At 42.1% G+C, this 24,859-nt stretch overlaps 1 protein-coding gene across 3 annotated transcripts in view; it reads left to right on the plus strand.

Annotated features, from left to right (window-relative positions):
- The window catches only part of GRK5 (G protein-coupled receptor kinase 5), a 169,744-nt gene that overhangs the window by 126,607 nt on the left and 18,278 nt on the right, over positions 1-24,859 (plus strand). For 2 of the 3 annotated variants that reach the window (XM_055796566.1, XM_005229750.4), the window contains 8 exons: positions 7,537-7,637; positions 10,538-10,630; positions 13,499-13,562; positions 14,103-14,243; positions 15,229-15,419; positions 20,030-20,067; positions 20,851-20,940; positions 22,228-22,436. In XM_055796566.1, coding sequence (XP_055652541.1) covers positions 7,537-7,637; positions 10,538-10,630; positions 13,499-13,562; positions 14,103-14,243; positions 15,229-15,419; positions 20,030-20,067; positions 20,851-20,940; positions 22,228-22,436 — 927 coding nt within the window. Of the gene's footprint in view, positions 1-7,536; positions 7,638-10,533; positions 10,631-13,498; positions 13,563-14,102; positions 14,244-15,228; positions 15,420-20,029; positions 20,068-20,850; positions 20,941-22,227; positions 22,437-24,859 lie in introns of those variants that run through there. The other variant, XM_027790052.2, reaches the window with a different exon arrangement.

Here is a 24,859-nt window from a genome sequence, read left to right on the forward strand (position 1 = left end):
GGGGACATCAGAGTCATCCAAAAGTGGTTCCAGAAGCCTCCATGCAGTGGGGCAAGCAGAGCCCAGGCTGTGCCCTGCGCTGGTGTGTTCCTGCTCCGAGGGCAGCAGTGCAGACTCCAGTGGAGATTCCACGGACCAGTTCTTGGGGTGGATCTCTAGCCACAGGTAACAGATCAGCCCTGGAGGCACGATGAGGCACTCTGTTTTGTTCTATTACCTTTCCTTTTCGAAAACACGCATTACCTGAGCACCTAAACTTGTCTTTCCCTGATTTTGCGCCTAGCAGCATGACTTGTAGATACCAACCTAGTCTCCCTTTTTCTAGGAACTGCTCTGATTACAGTCCTCCTTATGACTCCTTATGAGTGTTTGCCTCAAAGGACTAAGGACAGTCACACCTGACAGTTGTACCATTGCTGCCTGCCCTGGTAGCTACTCCCCCTGCTAGCTGAGCCTTCCTCAAACATCTGGAGAACAATGTGACTCTGCAAAAGCAACAGCAGAAATGGCATTGCATGCAGCAGACTTCCCATCCTTGACACAAACCATTGCTCTCCGTTGCTGGTCTTGGGTCACAGCCGTGTGAGTGCAGATCAAATGATGTAACAGCTGGATGAAGCCAGTATTTTCCAGGTTTTTTGTGTATGAACTCTTCTCATCCCATTGTGTACCATCTCACACCAAAGTTCATTTTAGCCTGTTTCTTTCGTTTCTTTGAAGTCTCTACTAGTAGCAAATCCGTGTGGAGGTTTACAAATAGGTTATACGTGGTATATTGCTGTCAACATCTGAAAATACACATATCGTAAGACAGATGTGCTTGGGATCAGAGACAGCTCAAGAAGAGTTATGGCTTGAACTTTTGTTCATTGACTGAAACATTTTTAATTGTTTTAAGCTAGTTTGTTGTGGAATGTTTTCATAACCTGAGATACAACATATGTTGCACATTATTTATTTTATGCAAGTGACTTTTGAAATAACTCACTGTGTTTCAACATCATGGCTGCACGTCTGAAACTTGCCAGGAAAGCAGTTGTGTTTATGACAAAAGTTTGAATGAAGTCTATTCAATCTAAAGAGTATGGTATCTTTCTGGTTCGTATAATTTTTGCAGTGATGAACAGTTGTGCTTTAAGACACCGTGATGACTCACACTCACTGGCAAGAGCTGGTATCAAATGAAAGCCTGTATTTCTAGGTTTCTGTTCCTTATTCACTAATTGCAAGCTACAAATGGACTGATGTGAGGAATCTGAGCATCTCTAGCTTTCATTTATCTCAGTGAGACTTCTTTGAATTCAGTCACAGATGGTGATCAACTCTTCTGCAAAACACAAGTCTTAACCTCCCTGTTCACTGTTCTGTAAAATATTGTGAGATTGCCACCTAGCTCATGAAGACTTAATCATGCAGTGAAGCTTTACTATTTTGAGGTTCTTAGATGAAAGGCGCTGTGTAAGAATAATTACCTCTGGACTTAGGATCTGGTCTGTTTCTTGCAAAGTCAGTCTGACTGAAGTCAATGCTATCCCTTTTTCTGGTCTGAAGTTCAGGATTCTGCAAGCTATTTCTTTTTTGTAGGAGACAACAATGATCGAGGCAAGTGTCTTTGAAGCAAGACTATTCATTTGCAAAGAAGGTATTTATTCCTTCGCTCTGAGCTCCAGGTTTCCTAGTGAGCACTCAGCATACAAACACCCTTTTTCATCTGTTCTCTGGGCAGTGCCATGTGCCTGTGCTTTAGAGTCCAATGTTTTGCAGAATCATTGGTATAAAGGGCTGGGAGAGGGCTCAAGAGCCTCTTACACTGAACAGAGATCAAATACACTTAGATCGTCAGCAGATGTCTGTCTGCCCTTGGAGGTCTGTCAGAACTCTGAGAACAGATTCCACAATATTCATATGCCTGTTCTTTTGCTTCCCTGTGTGAAAAAATAGAAAAAAAGCCTTCATGTGCAATTAAGTGGATTCCTTCACATCATTTCCCCAGCATAGAGCAGAACAGGCAGAATAATTGATCCCTGCCCTCTTTATTAAAAACATTTCTATATTAAAAGACCTTTATCATGTTTCACTCTTACTTTCCCAGACTAAACAAATCTAGTTCCTCAACACTTCCCTTTGGCATTTTTTCCCGAAGCACGTTTCTCAACCCTCCAGACACTTGGTGCTCTTGTCGGCTTTCTGTAGCTTTCTCCAGCGGTGGTGACCCCAGCTGGATACGTGTCTCTAGCTGGAGTATCAGCACATCCCTCTCAGTTCCCTTTGTCATTTGGCACTTCTCCCACAGAAGCAGCAGCGTTGCATGCTATAAACCAAAGATGCACGTGCATCTTTGTGTTGTGTATGCATCTGCTTTGGGCTTCATACTGCTGTCGGAAATATCCAGAGCTGGTTACACAGAGACACCTGCTACTCACCCCACCCCAGTTTCGGAAAGGCTAACTCTGGCTGCTGGGTTGTCAGGAAAATGCTTTCGCTCGTTGAATTTGCAAACCTCTGCTAGGTGGCTGCCTGCTTTTGCTTCCACAAACCTGACGGCAACACCTATGGTGCATTGCATCTTGACTGAAGTCATACATTTTAAACATTTGGAAGTTCTGTCTTAAGGAAAATTAGAACAAATAATAAGTTTTAAAGGAGAAGTACAATTATCAGAGGAGGTCTTCTGGATGTTTCCCTTGGTGCTGCCAGCATTTCAGCTTGTTTTTAGAACGAATTTGATTAGCTGATAGACTGACAAAAGGCCAGGTGTCCTCCGCACAGTCATGGGGGAGGCACTGTCAGAGAAATGTTGTAAGTACCATGGCAGATATATAGAGATGCTTTTAAAAGAAGGCTTATTTATTACCTGTCCTGTTCAGTGAAGGTCAACAAGGACTGTCTTGAAGAGCTGAGTGAAGTAACCTGTAGCAAAACTGACAGAACTGTCACAAAAGGAGAGTTTACATTTTAAAGTATTGTGATGCAACATGATGTTCAAAAGGTAACAGGGAGTTCTGCAGCCCGGAAGCTTTCGTCTGATCTGAATCAGATTTTGCAGCTTTTCTGTACTTCGTGAGGCGCCAAGTGCCGGGACATGGGCACTACCAGCACAGCATGGACACGGGGGTCTCTTGGCACTCAGTCTGCCAGGGACAGCTGTGGTGCTGCAGGGAAGACCAGAGCACACTCAGCTTGCGATGCTCTCAGCTCCACCAGGAACCTGGTATTGATGGGTGGTACTGCATCCAGCTTCAAATCTGTGCTGTTTATCAGTGGTTGCATCCTGGTGAATGAAGAGAAAGGGGGAGAAGCCGCTATCAACCTCTCAGCAAAGTATGGGAAGTAACTTGCGTGGCCAGGGACTTAATTTGGAAGGAACAGCAATTTCCAAATTTTTGTGGACATGAACACAACTAGCCTTGAACAAACGCATGACATCTCAGCTGTTTTCATGCTGTTTACTGAAATGTAAGAGGAGCTAGGAGGATCTCTTTTGTCTTTTATATCAGAAAAAACCAAAGTTTAGAAATGGAGACTTTTTTTCTCGGTGCTAATGGTACTCAGAAGTAACCGAATATCCATTTCTTGTTTCTCAGGTAATCACTAATCCGATTCCTAATTGCATGCTTTTCTTAAAAATTAAACAAAAGGCCATCTGAAGACTGAGATACTGCTTTCCCCGCAAAATATTTATACAAAGATTTTCAGTTCCTGGCCGTAAGTCAAAAGATAGAAGAGACAGGAGATTTTGATTAAAACCTGGTGAAAGTAGTTTGGACTTTTGGACTTGTATTAAACTATCTGGTCAAAAAGGATAATGTGATGAGAGAAACTTTCGTTGTTGGATCAGTTTAAGTACTTTTTGCACTGCCAGAGTCACACATCTGGTTTTGGTTCCATCAGCTTTACCCTAGTGTTACTCTGTTGATTTGACTGGCATAATTTCTGATTTACATTATCATCAGTGATATCAAGAATCACTTTCTTTGCCTTCAGAAAACAGAATAGCCATTATGGGAAGTACAGGACTGGACTCGTTACAACTGCCCAGCATTTTGTTTTGAATACAGGAAAACCTAACAGGTTTTTGCAGGTGTGTCTGAAGAGTCAGCAGAATATTCTGTGTCACACACTCCAGCGTAGCGGTCTTAGTCACAGAGCATGGCTCTCCTAGCTGCCACAGGACATTTAATATGTTGGAAAAGGTGTCTCTGTTCCCCTGTAAAAGCTGAATTTGCTTTTACAACCATCACCCATAATGCAGTGGGAGAGCAGTGTTAATAACCATTGCTTCGCGCTGCAGAAATCTTTTGCACCTCTCCAGGGAAGAAGCAACATTTTCTTCTGTAAGTGGCCAAAGCGATACCTTTGGAAGTGTTCGCTCGTGGGATCCAAGTGCTTTCTTGCACTCATAACCTGGCCTACCTAATTGTTCTCCAGGGGAGCAAAAGTAGGTTGGTGAGTTGGGTTTTGGCTTGTAATTGTGTCTGGCTTTGTCTGAACATCTGAAGGCTGTAGGTATGCACGGTACTCAAACAGGGAAAATAGCAGTCACGGTTACTTAATGGGAGCGGAGGGAACTATGAAGTCCCAAGGAAAACCTCAGGAAGGATCCTACAAAGACTCTCTAGGACTGTGTGTGGAGTTGGAAAGGGTTGGGTGTGCTTCTCTCGTACGTGTGGTGCAGCTGCTCTGCCCTGAACACTATGAAGGGCTGCGTAACGACAAATGTTTGTGTGGGGCTAGAAAACCTTTTGAAATGATCAGCCTGTGAAAGAAAGTGGGGGTTTGTTGTAGAAAATGAAGTGGTCTTGCAGAGTGTTGGCACTACACTGTAAAGCTTTAGTCCATGTACAGGATGTCAGTGTATTTATGCCTTTACCTATTGTCAGCTTGCTCTTGATTTCTTCAGAGGAAGCAAAGATTCAAAGGTCAGCAACAAGTGGTTTTGAAAAACGAAGTGGTGACTGTGTCTTCCACAAACCTGGAGAGAGGAATCACAGTTCGTGCCATTTTTAATTACTTCCCATATTGTCTTACAGTTTCTTTTGCTCATTCTTTCCCCCTTTCCCTTTAAGAATTTTGTTTCTTCTTTATGAAAAAGATTTAGCTGATGCTTATATTTTTTTAAATTGTACTTTGAACTCAGACAGATGGAATTATTACTGTAATAATGCATCATGGGTGTGATCTTCAGCACTAACCTCAAGGCAGCTTACCTCCAATTGGGAAACGAACTCCCAATGGGAAGTGAAGTTACCTGGCATGAGTAAGAATCAGGTCGCTTGGTCTACATGACTAATTATGGGGTATAGTACTTAGCTTTTGGATCCCAAATTTGGCCTATAAATTTAGAAAAAGTTCTATAATTAATTCGTAGCAACTTCAATTAGAGGTATCAATTTTACTGAATCCTGATTCACAGCAGTACAAAGACTGCGGAGTTCAGTGGACTAGACAGAACCCTAGGAATCAGAGAGATGTTCTAGATCACCAGGTGCTGGAGCAGCAGGCTCATGCAGCCACATACAAGCTTTGGGCTGCCAATGAGCTTGTGTATGCACCCCACTGAGTATGCAAACTATAAAGTGCAGGTATTAATTCATATGGTTCCTAGCCAAAATCAACTGAAATACTGCTAATCATTAGGCTTGCGTTTGTGACTGAATATTCCTTTAAAAGTCTTTTGGGTTTCTGCTTGCCTTTTTTTTTTTTTTTTTTTTTTTTTTTTTTGCTTCAGTAGTTTCAATACAGCAGCTGCAGGACTTGAAAATGGGACTTGAGGGTTTTTCCCAGTTCTTTCACTCTTGCCTCTACCTACTCTCTTGAAATGGGACTTCGATTTAATCATGGGCATCTACAGTTAGGCATTTCTGTAAGCTGTCTGATTTACTGAGACTTGTTCTACAGTTCTTGGTCCCTCTCAACCTCAGTGGCCAATCAAGCTGAGAAAATCTGGCTTTTTCTCCGTCTTTTCATAGATGATAATGTGGAGGCTCATCTACCTCTCAAGAAACCGTGAGACTTCTTAATTATTAGCAATATAATCTGTTTGCTGTTAAAAGCGGGTGCTCCCTAGGTATCTTTTGCTGAGGAAATGGAGGGATATATGGAGGAAATAAGGAAATATTTCAGTGAGGTCAAAGATATCCAGCATGTTCTGCAGATTGTCTGTCAAGGTTGAATAGTGCGACAGCATTGTGCAGCATGCACAGACAGTTTGTAAACCACGTCCCTATTTAAAAACATTCAAGTGGAACAAACTTACTTTTTCGTGTCACAACCAGGATCATATTCACATTTCAGCAGTGGGAAGGAAAAGATAAAAGATTTAATTCAGCTTTCACCATGCTGGAGATTTTCTGTGCCTCCACCTCTGCCCCTTCCTCTGTCCTCATTCCCAGTGTTTTTGAACTCTGCCTGCAATGCATTTCAGTGCTTGCCAAGATATCCCCAGCTAAGGGTGAGTTAACGAGAACATCTGGCCAGGAATGAGTGACGATGCTCTGTGACCCACCCACTCAGCACATCTGGTGGTCGTGGCCATAGATGGGGAAACTTATCGAGTGTTAAGGCTTCTGCAAGGAAAGAGGATTTTATCATCTATGGCTGGATTTATTGAAAATAAATCCAACTGGTTATATAAAGGGGCTTTCATGTCAATGGGAGAAATGTCTATAAATAGGTGCACACACACACACACGCACATGGACACATATACACTTTTTTATATAATTACAGTATAGTGTCAATGAGTAAGAATGTGGACTGCCTAAAAACTGTCTTTATAGATAATTAGTCCCAAAGGTCCTAAACTGGTTAACCCATCAAGGCATACTGCAAAAGACCTCTTTTTGGTAAGGGCTTTTTGAAGGGGCTGAATGTACATTGTCTCTAAAGGGAGGAGAAGATGAAAAGAGTTTATGTGCTTGGTTGGCAGAGTTCCTTTTTGAAACAATTATTTTAAAACTGCTGGATTGGTTTGATCCTTCTAATGATAAATTAAGGTGTCCAGACACTTTTGTGAGCATCTTACAATATTATTTATATATAAATCAATAAATACCAATGCTCCGCTCTTGTTTGCCTTTGCTGGTTTAAAAAAAAAAATAAAAAAAATTTTTAAAAAATGTATTTTTCAGATGGCACAGTGAATCATCAATGAAGTGAAAACACTGGGCCAATTTCTCTTTTGTTTAAGAGAATGGCCTGTACACAGTTCAGGCCAGCACATTTTTCACGGGATGCAAGGGAGCAGTTCAAAGAATTGGCAAGGAGCGGGTCCTGCATATTCATGAGGCTGGGCAAGGAGGTGAAGGTACAGGAGGAGGCAGAAAAGCACTGTGAGGATAGAGTGGAATGTGGAGCGAGTTACCACGGTATCCTATTTTACTGCTGTTTGACGTAAGGCTCCTTTGCTTTTACACAACCGCTGGAATTGAATGGAAGCAGCTCAGGGCATAAATAATGAACGTGTCTGTTAGCCATGGAGAGAGGAGAATCTGCACCTCATCACAGAGATAACATGCCCCTCTCTTCTCTCCCCAGTCTCCAGCCTGCGTTCCTGAAGTCAGTCAAGACCTTATCCAGCAGACAGGGGAGAAACTCGAAAACAGTCCCTGCAAAGAGCTGTTCTCTCACTGCACAAAGTAAGTATAACTCGACACCCGGAGCCAGCAGGGCTGCAGTCAGCAGCTTGTAAGGAACGTGTCAGGTAAAGAGAGACACGTCAGTTTGAACATGCAGCAGGTATCTTCAGCTTATGTTCACAGTCTTAGAGGCACAGCTGACAAAGTGAAGTCATTTCGTCTGAACAAAATATAATAAACATTTCCATGCCATTATATACACTACACACAGGCACTTAGTGTTTCAGGTATTTGACGGAGTGTCCTAGCCAAGTAAACCAGCCATGGATTTCATGCTGTGTGAAAAGAGCTACAATGATAATGTATCCAAAGAAAACATCTCTGTTTCAAAGTGAATAAAAATTAAGTGGCTATACAGTCCATTTAGACAGAGGAATGTGCAAACTTGCTCCGCATGACTTTTCCAGAAAATCTTCACCAGGAGAATGGGCCTTTTTAAATGCTTTCTGTCTGTCTGTGGCGTTCAAATGAACGTGCGTTATTTCAGCCTTTGTCTGGGAAAGGCTTATCAGTTTTTGTAGCGGCGAGGCGATTTGTACTGTAGTGTGCTAAAGCTCCAGGTATGCAATCTGCATTTGCAAACACTGACCCGAGTACGTCCACGCCAGTAGATCATAAACCAATAAAAATATGAAAAGGAGGGATCATCGCGAGCTGGCCCATGTGGTTTCTGGCTGAGCACGGTTTGTTTTCCCTGGATGATGTAATGGGGATTTGTAAAATTCACTCCACTGTCATTCATTGTTTTGACTCATTTCATTGACCTTTTCTGTTTTCAGTTATTCTTTGCGTTGGTAGGAGATGTGGGTTATTTCTGGCCTTCTCTTATAACATAACCAGTTTCCTTGCATTGGCCTGGTGTCATGTAGAGATGCTCATATAACTCGCACCAGTTGTGTGTGCCAGTCCCGACAAAGGCAGAGCTGTGCTCGACACAACCCCCCCGATGCCTGTTTCCAGTTCTCAAATCGGTTTGAAAGCTGACAGTTCCCTCTAAAATGCACTTTGTTGTTGCCAAAGGGGGGAACTAAAAAGCAAACAACTGCTGAAAGGCAGCTATTGTTCTTTAAAATACGTGCAGCTTTTAATTAACTGAACGAAATAGGCCAGCGTTGGACACCACTTAATTCAGGCTCGTATTCACCGACAGCCATTCCTTCATCTCAGCTGAAACAGATAAATGAGCCAGGTTTGGGACCTTGTTAATAAATGTGCTGATCATTTCATATGGACTGAAATGAGGTCAAAAGGAAGTTTTAAAAACTTGCTCTTGGTATTTACCAAATGTACTGAATAATGTTAATTTTGGAAGAGTTCACAGTCAGACCAAAAAAGGGAGGCATACATACAAATATGAAGTTTGCTGTCCTGTAGGAGCAGGAACAGGGATGAGTTTCAGACGCGTCTTCATAGATAAGATCAGTCTGTGAGAGAAATGCGTATGTAACTCTTAACTTCTGCTTTGACCTTTAATATTCTGACTATCTGCTCCTGCCCCTTTCCAATTTGCCTTAGAATTCTGACTTTGACATTTATTAAATCTCATTAAGGTTTTTTATTTTATTTTGTGAGCTTCAATCCACTTAGGGGAAACCATATGATCTGTGTCCAATCAAAGCTAATGAAGACAACAACAATTTGACTTCTGAATACTGAATACGTGCAATTACCTGCCTGCTCCAAATTGATGGTGCAAGAATTACCAAAAAAAAAATTCAAACAGCTGAGAAATTCCAAAAACTTATGAAGAGTAAGTAGCTTATGAACAGGAGGAACTAAACTGGGGAGACACATTATTCCTGGTGAATTGCTTGCTCAGGTCTAGAACTGCCCCAGGGTAAGACATAGATTACCCATTCCCAAACCAGAGTAGTCCTTCAGAGAGGATTTCCTCCTCCAGCAAAATCTGGAAGCGTGTCTGTACACTCTTACATACAGACACAAAATTGTCTGTATACACCAAGACACAAATACTTATTTCTTGTGGGCGCTTTTCACCCAAACCCAAGTTTTGTCCCTGCCAATGCTGCCAGCAGAGGTGGATGCAGTACCCCACTAAGCAAGGCAAGAACCAAAACCAGCAGGTGAACAACCCCCTGTTAAACATTGTCACCACCTTCGCCTCAGGTGGTTCTCTCAGCTAAGCCCAGCTTTTCTTAGCTCTGAACTCTTGGCCTTTCTTATGGCTTGTCTGTTCGTCTTTGGCTGCTTGTTGCCTGTCGTGAGCAACATACTTCTCTTACTTTTTATTCCTTTATTCCTTCGATTATGCAAAAAGATTTTGCATCCACTGTACGAGCCCCAGAAGAAAAGTGAATCCACATCCCTGTTTAGACTTTCCTTCCTCTGTATTACTCTACAAAGCACATAGCCCTTTGACTTTAATCAGAGTTACTACTTCTGTATAGCAGGAATTAAAATTGGTTGTGTTGTTGGGTTTTTTTTTTTGTTCAAAATAACACCTCTGGTGGTCCCTCTTTGACAGAAATGAGCTTTAACCAGAAATTTTCAATCCAGATGTAAACACCCCCCAAAGTTTAGGAGCTCAGTTCCTGAGGGTGTTCTGTTAATTTACTTACAGAAGCAAAGACATTTCTTGTCTAGTGACTAACAGCCTTTGAAAATGCCCATTGAAGCCAGTGGGAGATGCCCTGTTAATTTTCAGCAAGCATAACCAGTGCATATTACTATTCAGCTTCTGTAAGGCCTCCTGTTATCAAATACATCAAACACATCACTTTGTTCCTAGATTGAAACTGAGTAAAATCAATTACAAAATGAAGTAAAAGTAAAATGATCCTACCAAACAAGAAGGCTGGATTTCCTCCTCTTGTTTTGTTTCTTTTTTGCTCCAAGTTTAGGATTGTAAAATGCTTATATATCCTTTTCATCTGAGATAGATCTGTCCTTGACCACCTCAGTGGGGAACCATTCCAAGAATACCTAAACAGCATGTACTTCGACAGGTTTCTCCAGTGGAAGTGGTTGGAAAGGTAAGTTTTGTAATTTTCACTTCCCCACCCTCCCCCCCCCGCCTTTTTTTTTTGTTGTTAATTAAAAATTCAGAGAGCTCCAGGAAGGCTTTCATAATTTTAGAATTTGGTTTTAAGTGTTCACTGTTAGAAAGCTCAAGAAGAGGTAATGGCTTTAGCCAGACAAAGTTGCCATGTAGGAAAGTCATGGTTATGTTGGCGTTAGACGCGATTTAACCACGAGCTGAGTCTCCTCCAGCTGTGACCATCTAACAAGCACAGTCAGTGCCTGGGATATGGATTGTGCTCCTTCATCCTCCATGTGTGTGCTTACACCTGTAAATCCTCCTCAGCTGCTTCCTTCTCTCTCTAAGGACATTGCACTCCTGAAGGTGACATGCTCCAGCGAGCAGCTTGGGCACCTTTTTTGCTCATATGCTTGTGCACAGCAAGTGAATAGGAAAAAAATTCTACAGCCTATAAAAAAGTAGGAATCCAAATCTCCTGTGATCTGAGAAACATCTGTGGCCAGTTTCACGGTAGGCCCTGTCACCATGAGCTACTGATGGCACAGCTTGAAAGACACATTGCACTTTTTTATAACCTACCCTTGTGCATCTGTAATGCTAAATGTAAGATACATGTCCAGTCTCTGGCTTTTGCATTTGCAAACACTGTGCCCAAGCATGCCCAAGACTGAAGCAGATGCTGCTTGCTGGGGAAGTAAAGAATAAAACAGAAAAACACCCCAAAACACCAGGGAGCCAGTTTTGGCTTCTGGTGCTCAAGTGTTTGGCTTTTAATGGTATTAGGTACATTAGGAACATTAAGTACGATTCAAGTACATTCCACAACTTCAGTTGTCTTTCTGTTTAACTGTGCTCTGAATGTGGCATCTTTTTTGTCTGGACCAGTTACCACTATTATTAAGTCACTGTAAACAGACAAAGCTATGGCATATAGGTCCTGGCACCATATTTATTGGCTAGACATTTCTGAGCACATTTAGTAACCAGGCAGCCTTGGTGGGTATTAATTTGCAAGGGAAGGGGCCTTTGTCTTCTCCTTGTTGGTGAGGGCTGAAGCAGACGCACACTGCTGGGTAACAGTGACCTTGAGCTGAGAGAAGCCCCAGGTTCCACAAATGGACTTAATTACGGCAGATGAGTTAGGGCCGGATCCATAAGCGGTGTATATCAGCGTGATGCCTCAGAGATCAAAGGAGCTGTGCCAGTTCCTCTCCCTGGAAAGCTACAAAGCTGCTGCACTAGAGGGAAGGGAAGCAGTGGGCAGAGGGGAGCGCCATTTCATGCCAAGACGTGCTCCACATGCCATCTTTGCTGAATCCAGCATTTACTCTTCCATTTCAATTAAAAAAAAACCATCAGATGATTCATCTCTAGCCAGGCTATTTCCTATCTATTTTCACATTTGGGTTCAAGAATTTTCTGAAATGCTTTGAGGATTATTTTTTTTTTCCATTCCCCCAACAAATGTGACAAGCTATTGGATATGCCTGATTTAAGAAGCTGGGAGAACTGTTTTTAGGGTTAGCAAAGAGATGTTAGTGGCACAGAGTGATCAACAGCTCCTTCTGACAGCCTGCTGGCTGCAACGGAGGAGTCATACAGTCCATTTATTCCAGGGACATTGCTGAGCATCTAGTTATCACTGCTAATTGTTGCTTTTAACCCCAATAGCATTTGCAGTGTCCTCCCAGAAGCCTGAAAATAGCATCTTTCTCTCTTCTAGTTTTGGCCTTCTGCGTGGTTTTCTTCCCCCACTTTTAAAAACAATAACGAACAGAAATGAAACGATTCACTCTAACATTTATTCCTTATTGTCGTCAACCTCATCATCACTGTTGTGGGAACAGCCACGTTGCTGTGCTCCCTGTGCTGCCTGGCTGCCCGCCAGAGGAAAACAAAGCTGGTAGGAATATTCATATTGACTGCTAATATAATTGTAATACTTCAGTGATGGAGTGGTGGATACAAAGTCAGATCTCTCTGAATCTAGTGTTCTTCATCTGTCACGTTATAAAACTTTTATGGTGACAAAATACGAGTTAGACGTAGGGCTGGAGCCTTTTTGGTGGAGCAGAATTTTGTGGGAATCCTGTGAGATGGTATAGTGATCATGTCTAGTGATCGTTAGGGAGCAGGCAGCCCTCGGAAAGAAAGACCTATTTAACCCTTAATTTGGCCCTTAAAAGAAAAGCGGTGCTTTCCCTCCCATCTCGCCCATGATGCTCTCCCAGGAGGCAGGTGCCCCAGGTGGGGCTGGACTGGTTTGGAGCTCAGCTCCTGCTCTCCTCTCCTGCGAATGGCACCTAAACCCACCTCTCTGGTTCCTGGGACTAATTCTTTCCTTGTTTCACATCTGTTTCCTGCTTTAAGGTCAAGGCAAAAGAAATATTTTCTGGTGGTTTGCATTTTGGATCTATTTTTCTCATCTTGAAGACCAAGCAAATCAATAGTGTTAGCCCAGCACTACCCTTAAAAGATTCCTGTATATCATGAGAATTAATACCTTCTTGGAAGTTCTCGGACCTCCCCTTTGCTTAACAAAGGCCAAAGCTATATAATGGAGATCCAGAACCCTCCTTGGTCCTAAGATGCTAGCAGAAATTATACTGATGACTCACTAATGTGTTGTATTTTATTACAGCTTAATATGTTGGAATTGAAAAGTTCAAGCCATACATAGTATTGAAGTAATGTAATTACATAATTATGTATTGTATTATATAATATGATTACCTCGAAATAATGTTATTATGTAATATTTATCTATTTTGCTTTTCAAAAGTATGGTCTGAAATAAATAAATCACAGAGAGTGCATTAAATGTAGTGTGTCTCTTTTTTTTTATTTCCTTTACTTCCAGGCAACCAGTAACGAAAAACACATTTCGGCAGTACAGGGTGCTGGGGAAAGGTGGCTTTGGGGAGGTGAGTAATTCTGAAAGTTTCTGTTAAGAGTGTTTCTTACTTCTCAGGCACTGCACGTTACAGGAGCCTGATGCGACAGAGGCTGGTTTTCATTAATTGCTGACAGTTTTACTTAACCTCTCATGACACCGTAATCTCAAAAGAACACTTTTGAGAATGATTTCGTATTCGACCGTTGCATTCACAGTGGAATTAAGGTCACACCCTTATTTGTATTTTGCTGGTGGCTTGAGGTCTCTGCCTGGGCAGCAGAGGCAGAGAAGGCTGGGCAGGCTGTAGCTGAGCAGATTACAATCTGCACAGACAAAAGGAGGTGGGATAGGAAGCAGGCAGAGGAAAGTGAAATAATTAAAGCAATACTACACAGCAGGTTTGGAAACAGTAGTCGGCTCCCCAGCTGCCCCCGCCTGTGCCTTACTCGCTCTGCCGCCGTCTCTAGCCTTAAAAGGACTAAGTCGGATCAGATCGTGAGGAGTGAAGTGCAACCCAGACACAGCGTTTGCTTCGAATTACCCAGCAATTGTTCTGTTCAATTCGCAGGTCTGCGCTTGCCAAGTCCGAGCGACAGGGAAGATGTACGCCTGCAAGAGATTAGAGAAGAAGAGAATAAAAAAGAGGAAAGGCGAATCCATGGCACTAAATGAAAAGCAGATTTTAGAAAAAGTCAATAGTCAGTTTGTAGTGAGTATTGAACTCCCTAGCGCTCAGCTCCCTGCTCACCTGCTGAGCACTGTTCTTGCTGAATCCAATGCCTCCTCCACCTCCTGCTACAGGAGGGGTGCCAGAAGCCGACTCGCTTTGCTTGGCACCTTAGTCCTGCTCCATGCACCTTTGCTGAGTCTCATTTTAGCCTCTGGTCTGTGAGAAATGCACTAACACGGGTGCCTGTTCCTACCATGAGAAGATGATGCATTTTACAGCCTTGACTTGCATCAGGACTGCATCAGGCTGAGCTATTTTTATCCGGGGTGATCACCTGAATTCCCAATGTCTGGGAGAGAGGAGCTTGGAGGAGACTGAAGGAGATTCAACCCAAATAGATCAGAAGAGATTGGCTAGCAGCAGCATCTAACAAGTGATGTGGAGCTGGTCTGCCTGACATAGGGCTTTCCTGAGTCGTGCCAGCTCTTCTGCCTCCTTAAAAGCTTGACTTAGATTTTTTTTTAAAAAAAGGTGTTGTTCTCTCAGCATCTGTCATGTTCTTTATACTCGTTTTAGGAAAACACTGTGAATACAACAGATGCAAGATGTTTACTTACCTCTGGCAGAAGCAAAGATGATGGCACATATTTAAAAGTGATGGGTAACTTTTGGTGTGTCTCATCGTTCCTGGGGCACCCACCAGAGCCTTGCAGGGGTGATGCTGACCTTCATGCCTCAGTGATGGTCTGTTTGACCACCACAGGACTGGGCTGTCTGAGCCTTCCTGGGAACCTACTGAGATGATAGGGGTTTGACAGCAATCCAACAAACTAATTTATAAAATCCTAACATCTGATTTTTCTGTACTTTTAAAATGTATGTTTTCTATTGTAATAAGGCCCATATCATATTCAGTCAATCTACTTCTTTTTCCCTTTTCCAGAGAAAATTTTAATGAAAAGTTAGGGCTTTCCTCTTAGCAGCTAACTGAACTGTCACAACTATGCTACAAATGTTTTTCTAGGTCAATTTAGCCTATGCCTATGAAACAAAGGATGCACTGTGTTTAGTTCTGACCATAATGAATGGAGGTGACCTGAAGTTTCACATCTACAACATGGGGAACCCAGGCTTTGAGGAGGAAAGAGCTTTGTTTTATGCAGCAGAGATTCTTTGTGGCCTAGAAGACCTACACAGAGAAAATACAGTGTACAGGTAAGCACTCTCTAGAGTCTTAGGACATCTTTTCTGCATAGAAAAGAATTGCCTGCATCCTCCCTGCTCACTGTGGTGCTGTTCAACTGAGATGCCTCAGTGCGCTTTGGCTGAAATTTCCAGAGCCCTGTGCAAATACAATGTGATTCAGGAGCGATGGAAGGGAGCAGTTGCTTCACTAAGTACATCCCATCTAAATTATACAGAACTAACACAAAGCTCCCCAAACCCTACCTCAGAGTGTACTGGGTGACGTAAGAAAATTATGGAAGTTCCTTTAAAGGGATTTCATTAAGGAATCTAGTTTCTAGTTGGTGTGAAATGGAGATAATTGTATTCAAGCCTCTATTTTAATTAGTTAGATTATATTGCACCAGGGGCTGCAGCCTGTCAGATGTGGGAAAACCGTCTCTCCTATCCAGAGGGAGCACGATTAGCGCAAGAGGGTGATTGAGATGCAGGGCATGGATTTACGCTCTAGGACACAAACTAGTTTGATTAGCTAGATTGGATGGTGACGGTGGCCGTAGCGTGCCAGCCGTGGAAGGAGGCACATTCATTCACAGCCATGCAGCAGAGGGGTCCTGCTGGCAGCATCCCACCCGCTGCGGGTGCAGCCAGCGGGCAGAGCATGGTGCAGCCAGCGTGGTGACAGGCAGCCAGCTTCGAGAAGGACAGATTTCAAGTTCTCAGCTTCCAGTCTGGCTTACAGCTCTATGCAAGCACTTTTCCAGGGCATCGTAGGGTTTACTTGCTGGATAAGCAGGGTGATTGCAGACAGAGTTCTTGTGACTCCATGAGGATTTATTTTTTTAATCAATGACCAATATAGTTGTAAACAACTTTCAATGTTTGTCTTCATCATCCCAGCTTGTGAAATCATTACTGCTGGCATTCACAGCAGAAGAGGTCCTGTAACTTCATGAAAGATCTTCCAAGGATAATGATTAATAGGCGTAATATGTTATTTTTAAAAAGTAAGCCACACTTTAAATCATTTGGTATGCCCATGTGTAATAAGCATTATACATATGCTTCTATACATAGAAATTACGATATTGTTGTTCCTTGGAGATCTCTAGCAAACTGCCACTTGGTTGCCTCACTGTGACTCAGATCTCGCTAGCTGGCATAAGGAGAGCAGACAGATAACATCGTGATTTAGTTGGCGCTAGTCCAAGGAGGAGATTTTTTTTTTCCCCCAAGGAACAAAATGGAATTAAATGTTTAATGTCAATTGAAAAATCAAATAATGAGCGATGTGCCTGGCTTCCCTTTTCTTTAAAAAACATCCTACCACATTCAACAAAGTTTTAGGAGGCATTATAGTGTTTCTTTAAAAAAGTACTAGATTACAAGCATACTTTATTGATGAAAATGACTGGTACATTCATAACACAGCTGGTAAAATGCCACACTAATGCCGCTTTCTAATAAAACAGATTAGATCTGGCCACCTAAAATAGCACGTGCTTCTGAGAGAAATGGCATCCTACTACCTGAAGCAGTTGTTTTCATGTTACTCTTGAAGATCTGCTAGTTCACACCTCAGACTGCACATTCATTTTGGTGATGAATGATACTGTATCCTTGTAGGTGACAGTTTCTAGCAGTATTTTAGGAGCATCTGCAGAGACCCCTAATTTGTAATACCACAGTCTGTTTTGGGACCCATGAGAAGTGCTATATAGGTCAATAAAATATAGCAGCTAAATGCTACTGCTTTCTCAAGGTGCATAATTCATCGTAAAACACTTATTCCTCAGACTTAATTTCATTTGCTAAGAACAAAATGCTTCTGAGTAAATCACAGCATCGGAAAATACATCCCCATCTCATGGGCTGGTGACGCACGCTGCAGACGTGACCTGAGTGAACAACCAGGCTCAGAGTTAGATTTATCGGATTCAGAATTCCCTTGCCAAAGGTGGCACTTATGTTACATTTCTCAACTACATCATGTTAGTAAAGGTCAACAGGTCAATTGTTCATGGAAAGCAAACATAAAAAGCTGCTGATTCTCCTTTATTTTTTATATATAAAATATATATTTAATATTTAATATATATTTTTATATATATATATATTAACTTTATAGAAATATATATACGCTATAGCCATGCCTGGAAGCATCAAGATCACATTGTCCTAGGCATTGCACAAATATACAGTAAAGCCTTGTCCACCATGACTAATTGAGTTGTTTATGCTGTCCTGTCCAGCCAACAGCGTACCATCACCTTTCGATCATGGGCGCAGTGTCAGCAGTTTATGTTGCACTATATTTAGGCAAGGCTAGTTTACATATGGGCAGCTGTACCATCGGGAAGGAGCCTTACGTGTAACTGTGCCCACCAGGGACCTTTGTTTCTCCTAGACATTTCAGTACAAGAATCACATTCCTCCTTGGCACTTGGAAGATGTTGGCCATGCGAAGGAAGCCAGCTTTCATACTGAGGAACCAGAAATCTAAAACAAGAACTAACAACTGATGTCCGGGGGGGGGTGTGTGTGTGTGTGTGCGCGCGTGCGTATGTGTGTGTAGAAAAGCTTGCTCTAATTGCCCTAAATCACAGGGAGCTGTAAGGACCAAACCCCTTTCTCAGAGTCCTCGTGGAGTTTCTCATTTTCTCATTCGAAGACAACATTTCCCAACTTGCATGCAGGATTCTTGTCATTTGGCCACAGTTACATCTTTAAGTGGGACTAATTACTGGAGTGGAAGATGAAGTAATTAATGAAGTCTGAGTTCTTCACAGAAATAGTTCTTAAAGGATTTGGAATAAATTTTAAAAAATAAATAGGAGATGCCCTCAACCATGTTGCTCGAGCATTGGAAACCTTCTGCCAATAGGCAGGGAAAGCCCACAGTGGTATATTAAACAAAAGCACAGCTTGTCCGCAGCGTTCGGCTGCCCTTCACATATTTCAGTGATGTTTATTTGAAAAGTAGGTGTGGTACCACTGGGCATCTGGTTTATCTTGAGAGGTCAAGAGGGTCTGAAGCAAGCAAGAAGAGGAGATTGTTCAGAGCGGTCTAAGTTGTTGCTTGAAATAATAAATAAAAAAGAGACAAGTTTTGAAATTTTAATCTTGGCATTGTCAAAACTATAAAGTACCCGTCTCCATTCACAGGAAAATTCATGATACCGGAGTGGTACGGCTTGAAACACAGGGCAGACTCCTGCGCAGACTGCAGTGCATTGATCTCCTGGTGCGAGGGCTTCTCTTGCATGCCCCCCTCTCTTTGCTATTTGAAAAGAAATGTCTCTTGCTGAGAAGCTAACCGAATCAAGCTGGTTCACAAATGGAAGAAGGCCTTAAAAAAAGATGAGACCAAGCACTTCTTGGATTTGCACCAAGCTAGATGCTGTGTTTCAGTAGGAGTTGATCAGATCAAAGTCAGGGCATGGTGTGTGAATTGCAGCAATACGTTCCTGGTGCCTTGTTTGGGCTCCTGAGCCAGCACAGCCTGCTCCCATCGTACAGCTCTTCTGGGATGCTTCCTGCCCAGCACGTCCCCATCTTCCGCATGAGACCTCCCAGTCCCATCTCCCAGGCTGGGAGACCTTCCCATGCTGCACTAGCAGTAGGCTGGCTGTACCTTGTCCCTGCTTAGGGGCACTGGGAGGACAGGCACGAGCCCACCTAGCTCCCACCTCGACAGCAGCCCACTGCATCCAGCAATGGCAGCAGCAGCTGTGAAGTTCTGCTTCGCTCCACAGGTTTGGAAAACAGCCTTGGTCAAGTGAGGGAACTTGAACATGGCTGACCTGGGCAGCATCTTGAAGCAGCAGGTGGTGGAGCAGGTTTGGTGCAGGCAAACCTTTTAGAAAAATGACCTGCCAAGGCTTTGCAAAATATATGAAAACTAAAATTATTTCTTTCAGCAACTTATAACTAGGCCAGATTTTTTTCACAGGAGCAGTGAAAGGCACATCTTTGACATCAGAGTGACCACTTTGCCAATTTTCATGGCGTTGCTCCGAACCACATAGGCAGTAGAGTTTCACAAATGTTTGTAAGGAGAATCTTAATCCAGGTGCAGCATTCCCCCTCCACCCCTCATTTTCCAAACTCACTGAAAGTATTGCACATGTGCACAAGTGCATGTACATGTGCATGTATGTGCATGCATGTATACACATTCGTGTATTTGGTCTGAGCCAGATGCCAAGCATAGAAAATCTGAGTCCAACAGATTGCTATTTCTAATTTTATATGCAAATAAAATATTTGAAAATTCAAAATATTTTTCTTTTTAACAAAAGATTTTACAACAGAAAATACTGCAGAGATTTAACAACATGCAGGACTATAGAGGTTGGTTTACAGGGCTTACAGGACTAGGTGGATGAGTCCATTACAGAGTGGATTAGGAACTAAAAGCTTGTCTTAGTGAAAAAATGTAACTCCAGTTTAGAAAAAGACATATGGTTTCAGTCTATCTGTGAAGTGAGTTGTAGAAAGTTGTATTGGTTTCATCAGTTCCTTGCTGTTTGAGTTGACACTCAATTGGTTTATTACTAGTAATAAATGCACTCACATTCTGTCGTATGGTTATGTTATCAAAACCAGCTTCATACAAGTCTTCTATCTTTCATTTTCAGAGATTTGAAGCCAGAAAATATCCTGCTAGATGATTATGGTAAGTCTCAGAGGTTTACAGAGATGCGTTCATAGTAAAGTAGATTAAGTTAGTTTTAGGATATATATTGCATGAAGACAAATAATGCTCTGAAGTGACTAAGAGGCTCAACATACACTAATACTCCTGTCTTGGGGTGGGTGAAGTGCTGGAGCTCAGTGCACGGACAGAGTGAAACAGCCGTGCTGCTCAGCAGGGTCTGTTCTGGAGAGCATGGCTGTGCTGGGGGTGCCTGCCTTTCTTCATTGTTTTTCCATCCTTATTGTTGCGAGGCTGACACAACACAAAGGAAGTTGTAATTTCTAAATCTGTGCTTCCTGCTCCATTTTCAAAAGTACTTCCATCCTTTGCTGAGCCAGCTCTCGTTTTATGCAAACCCAGGTTTGTTGCTGATGGCAGTGGTAATCAAGTCTCATGCTGACTTACGGAACAGAGGTAGCCCCTTCAGTCATCAGAGAGTTACAGAATTATGTCAGCCCATGCATCCCCTGTGATCAGTTCAAGAATCTTCCCTACAGGATGCTTCTCACTGCCTTTTTTGGGTTGATTTTACAATATCTAACACAATCCACTGTAGTCTGTAACCTCACTGTTAAAATTAATTTCACTGCAATGTAATAACTCCTCTTTTCCTTATCAGTGAAACTGCCCTGGTTCAGCAACTCAGAATGTTTTTCCTAAAACGTCTGCAGGAGTATTGTAGCAATGACAACAGTTGTGGTTTTGGACTAATTTGGGTCATATTATTACATCTGCTTTGTGTTGTTTCTTTTTTCCTTCCAGGCCATATTAGAATATCCGATTTGGGTCTAGCTGTTAAAATCCCTGAGGGTGAATCCATCCGTGGAAGAGTAGGAACAGTAGGCTATATGGGTAAGTCTTCAGTAGCTCATCTTTTTTGTAATTTGCTGAGGTTACTTGAGTTTTGGAGATCTTTCTGCCACGTAAGCTTAGGAAAAAAAATTTTAAAAGATTCATATTCAGCTGGGTCCAGTTCCCTGCAGCAACACACCAAAAACTCCTGCTAGTGGAAATCAGATGTGGGGAAAAGTCTGGACCACAACAGCTCTTAATGAGACTGGTCTGTGATCTTAAATCAGCAAAGAAAAATAAAACGGGAGACAACAACTAGGATTCTAGTGATTTTAATGTAGATTAATTTTAGGAGGGTTATGTGCTAAAAGAAAAGTTTCTTACTAGTTGCTACTTTTTGCATAATGGTTAAAATGTATTTCTATGTTTATGATAAAATGGGTAAGCCTGTACCTACAGTCATCCTTGACCAAGGTCAGCTTGAGTCTTGCCCTATGTGCAGGGGAGGCTGCACAAAGGAGGGTGGAGATTTGTGCACTGGTAAAAAACACACTCGCTGATTTAACTAGATCTGTTTTCTAAATTCAGTGTAATTATTTTCATTCACTGGGTGGGCATATTTCTTGGAATAAAAATTGCTTATGGTTATTTGACTAAATAGAAACTAGCTGATATGAGCCACTGTTACCATATGGAGACTTTAATGAAAGCAAGTAAATCAGTTGTCATTTCTAAATTTTGTTATCTCAGTGTAAGTTTGTACACACACTACGACTCTGTGATTGTGAGCACATGCGTATGTGTGTTTGTAGCCATGTACACAACTGAGGATGTCTGCAAGACAGTGACTATATGCCCAAAGCATACTGGATGGCTGCAACACAAAATAAATGGATCTGGTTTTTAAAGGGAGGAAAAAATAAGTTATAAATTGACCGAAAAGACAAATTTTGCTTTTGAATAAATATCACTGCTGTTTACAGCATGTGTGTCTGTATGTCATTTCTTCCCTAAATGGAGAAATCTGGAAGGATTCTCAAGATTAGACCTCTGCTTAATACTTAGCTTCAACCTCTTTTTGGTTTTTTTTTTAATTGGTCAGACTTGGTATTAAGTCATTAGAGAGTGCACACAGCATGTAGCATGTAAAGAAAAAAACCAACCATGGCATGTAGCCTGCTGCATTTTGTGTAGTGCTATCAGCAGAAATCAGGAGGTATTTCTATATTATACCCACCATTCTCTGTGCATGTGTATTCAGTCACCAAAATGGAACTGCTGGAAATTTAAGGTTTTTGCTATGTAAATATCAAGCATTTCTACAAGACACGTCTTTCTCCTCCACAGCTCCAGAAGTGTTGAACAACCAGAGATACACACTCAGCCCTGACTACTGGGGGCTAGGCTGTCTCATTTATGAAATGATTGCTGGGCAATCACCATTTCGTGGAAGGAAAGAGAAGGTCAAGAGGGAAGAAGTGGACAGAAGAGTGCTGGAGACAGAAGAAGTGTACTCCCATAAGTTTTCTGAGGAGGCCAAGTCCATCTGTAAAATGGTAAGGGGCTTGAAGGCCCAGTGTGGCAGCTTCATTAGCAAGCTGTATCTGACACTTTCTGAGCAGTAACACAGTACCGTAGAGGGGCTGCAGAGACAAGGACTAACCAAGCTCATCTGCTGATGGGATGACTGTTTTCTCTATTCATTCAAATTGTGTTTATTTGGGCTTGCTTCTCCATGAGATTCATCACAGTCATCTTGAGTCCTCTCCGGAGTTTTATGGCCAAGGGAGCGGTATCTGTTCTCATGAGACTTTGAATGTTAGTTTGCAGTCAAGAATGCATTTCTGTCTTTTATAATCTTGTAGAAAAAATAAAAAGGACGTGATGATGCAAGACTCTGATTGTCTCCTGCAAGGAACTGAAAGCCCCATGCTTCCATTGTCTTTGGTGAGAGCTGGGGGTAAGCAGGACAAAGATTATGCAATGAAATTATTGTGACACTCAAATGTTGTCCCACCCCATCTCACTAACTTTGTTAGCAGCTTTTCCCCCAGGGTGCCAGGGTATCCAGCTTTTTTTAATACTGTTGAGCTGTCCTTTAAAATGTGTTCTCACTCTTTCAGCTGGGAGTCATTTTCGTAGCACAATAGCCATGTCTGACAATGGAAATCCTCAAACCCTCTGAGAAATCTCAAAGCTGTGTCTGAATTCATCAATGTCTTGTTGACATCCATCTTTAGAAGGCTGAATTGTAATTTGGAAAGGGATGTGGCCTTTTCCTTGATGTTGTTTGCTAAAGAGTGAAGTCTCCTTCGGAGACAATGACATATCTGTGTGTACTGGTAGAGAGAGAATGAAGGGAAAGAAAGGTCAACAAATAGGTAGTGAGAGTTTCACCAGTATCTTCTGCAACAGGCAAGCAAACAGCAGATCAACAGCATTCTGGTTGGCTGGCTTCATGAAGAGACACTGAAGGCTCCTTGCAAAATAATAATAGTGGTAATGCCAAGTAACATGCCTGGAAGTCATTAACTCACAGCACACCAACTCATTGCTGAATCCCCAGGGTAGTAATTAACTGACATCACTCTTGATAGATACTCTAGGCCATTCACTGGCCTTAATCTGCGGTTCAGAGCCCCCAGTGAAGTCGGCATGGGAGGATCTAGGACAGCCACAGGCTCTTACAGACCATTTCATGTGCTCGGCCTGCCACCTCTTCTCTAGTAGCATCTCAGCTCCCATCAGGTGAGGAGCAGCATCTGCCAGAGTGGCGGAGAGTTTGTGTGTGTCCTGTTGTTAGCATGAAATGAGGATGTTGTGAGGCAAAAAATACATTCTCGTTGCTTGTTCTGTAGTGAGCTGCAGGCACAAGGCATAATGGAATGAAAGTATACTTTGAAAATAACCAAGCCCATGAGGATTTAATGCTGAGAAGAATTAATGTAGCATTGATGAGATAGTGCTGGAGATGACCTACCACTCCCAGGGCAGTAAACAGTGAAAGTCATTATACTGTAGTGCCATTTTCATCTTCAAGCCATAGAGCTTACGGTTGCAGGGAGTCGGGGACCTCAGGAAGTAAGCTAGTTCAGTCCCTTGCCTCAGGGAAGCATGAACTGTATGTAAATCATTCCTGACAACTTGATCGTTACTGCTTCACTGTCCAGTCACGTGGCACGTTTAGGTGGTTTGTGCAAACTCTTAATGGATCCAGAGATAACCCTGTCCTTTCTGAGCATTAATGCATTAAAATTACTCTGCCTTAACAATGGAAGAACCTTACTTCTGATACTGAGCATGATAGCATTTGTGGTTTTGCATCCAAAAGTAATTTATTTTATCAAGTGACATTTTTAAGAGCCCACGATTCAAATATATTTTCTCAAACTCTTTTTGTTCTTTATATTGAAAACCAGAGCTCTGTTGCTTTGTATCAGAATCTTAACTAGGAAACAAAAATGTAATAATGAGGTACCCATCATACCTGCAAAATGAAGCATGAAGTTGCAGTACATAAATCTAACTTGAGCCTTCACAAAGATCCAACACAAAAGGCTTTCCTGTAGTGGACTTTTAAGGGCAGAAGCGAGGAATATATTTTACACCATGTCGCCTAACCTTCTCTTCAAAGCTTACTCCATGAGCTAATAGCGTCTCCATCAGGAAATATATTGTCTTGATTCATTTACTCATATGAAAACCCTTTAGTGTCACCCCATGTCAACCTTCCCCTCCTGGATGTTTGTGCCCTTTGCATTTTTGCAGGCGCATATCACAGTTCTCATTAATCATCATCCATCCCATATTTCCATGTTTCATTTTGTAAGTAATTTCCCATAAATCAGACCTCATTTTGGACTGAAACAGAGATGAATAATAAATAATTAGGAACAGGGGCAGCTGGCTTTCTGGGAAGCTCCCCAGCCCATAGTTCCCATATAACATAACTGCTTCATGGTGTGTTTTTTTCTGTGAA

The sequence above is a fragment of the Falco peregrinus genome, chromosome 1, assembly GCF_023634155.1.
Source record: "Falco peregrinus isolate bFalPer1 chromosome 1, bFalPer1.pri, whole genome shotgun sequence".
NCBI classification, from domain to species: Eukaryota; Metazoa; Chordata; class Aves; order Falconiformes; family Falconidae; genus Falco; species Falco peregrinus.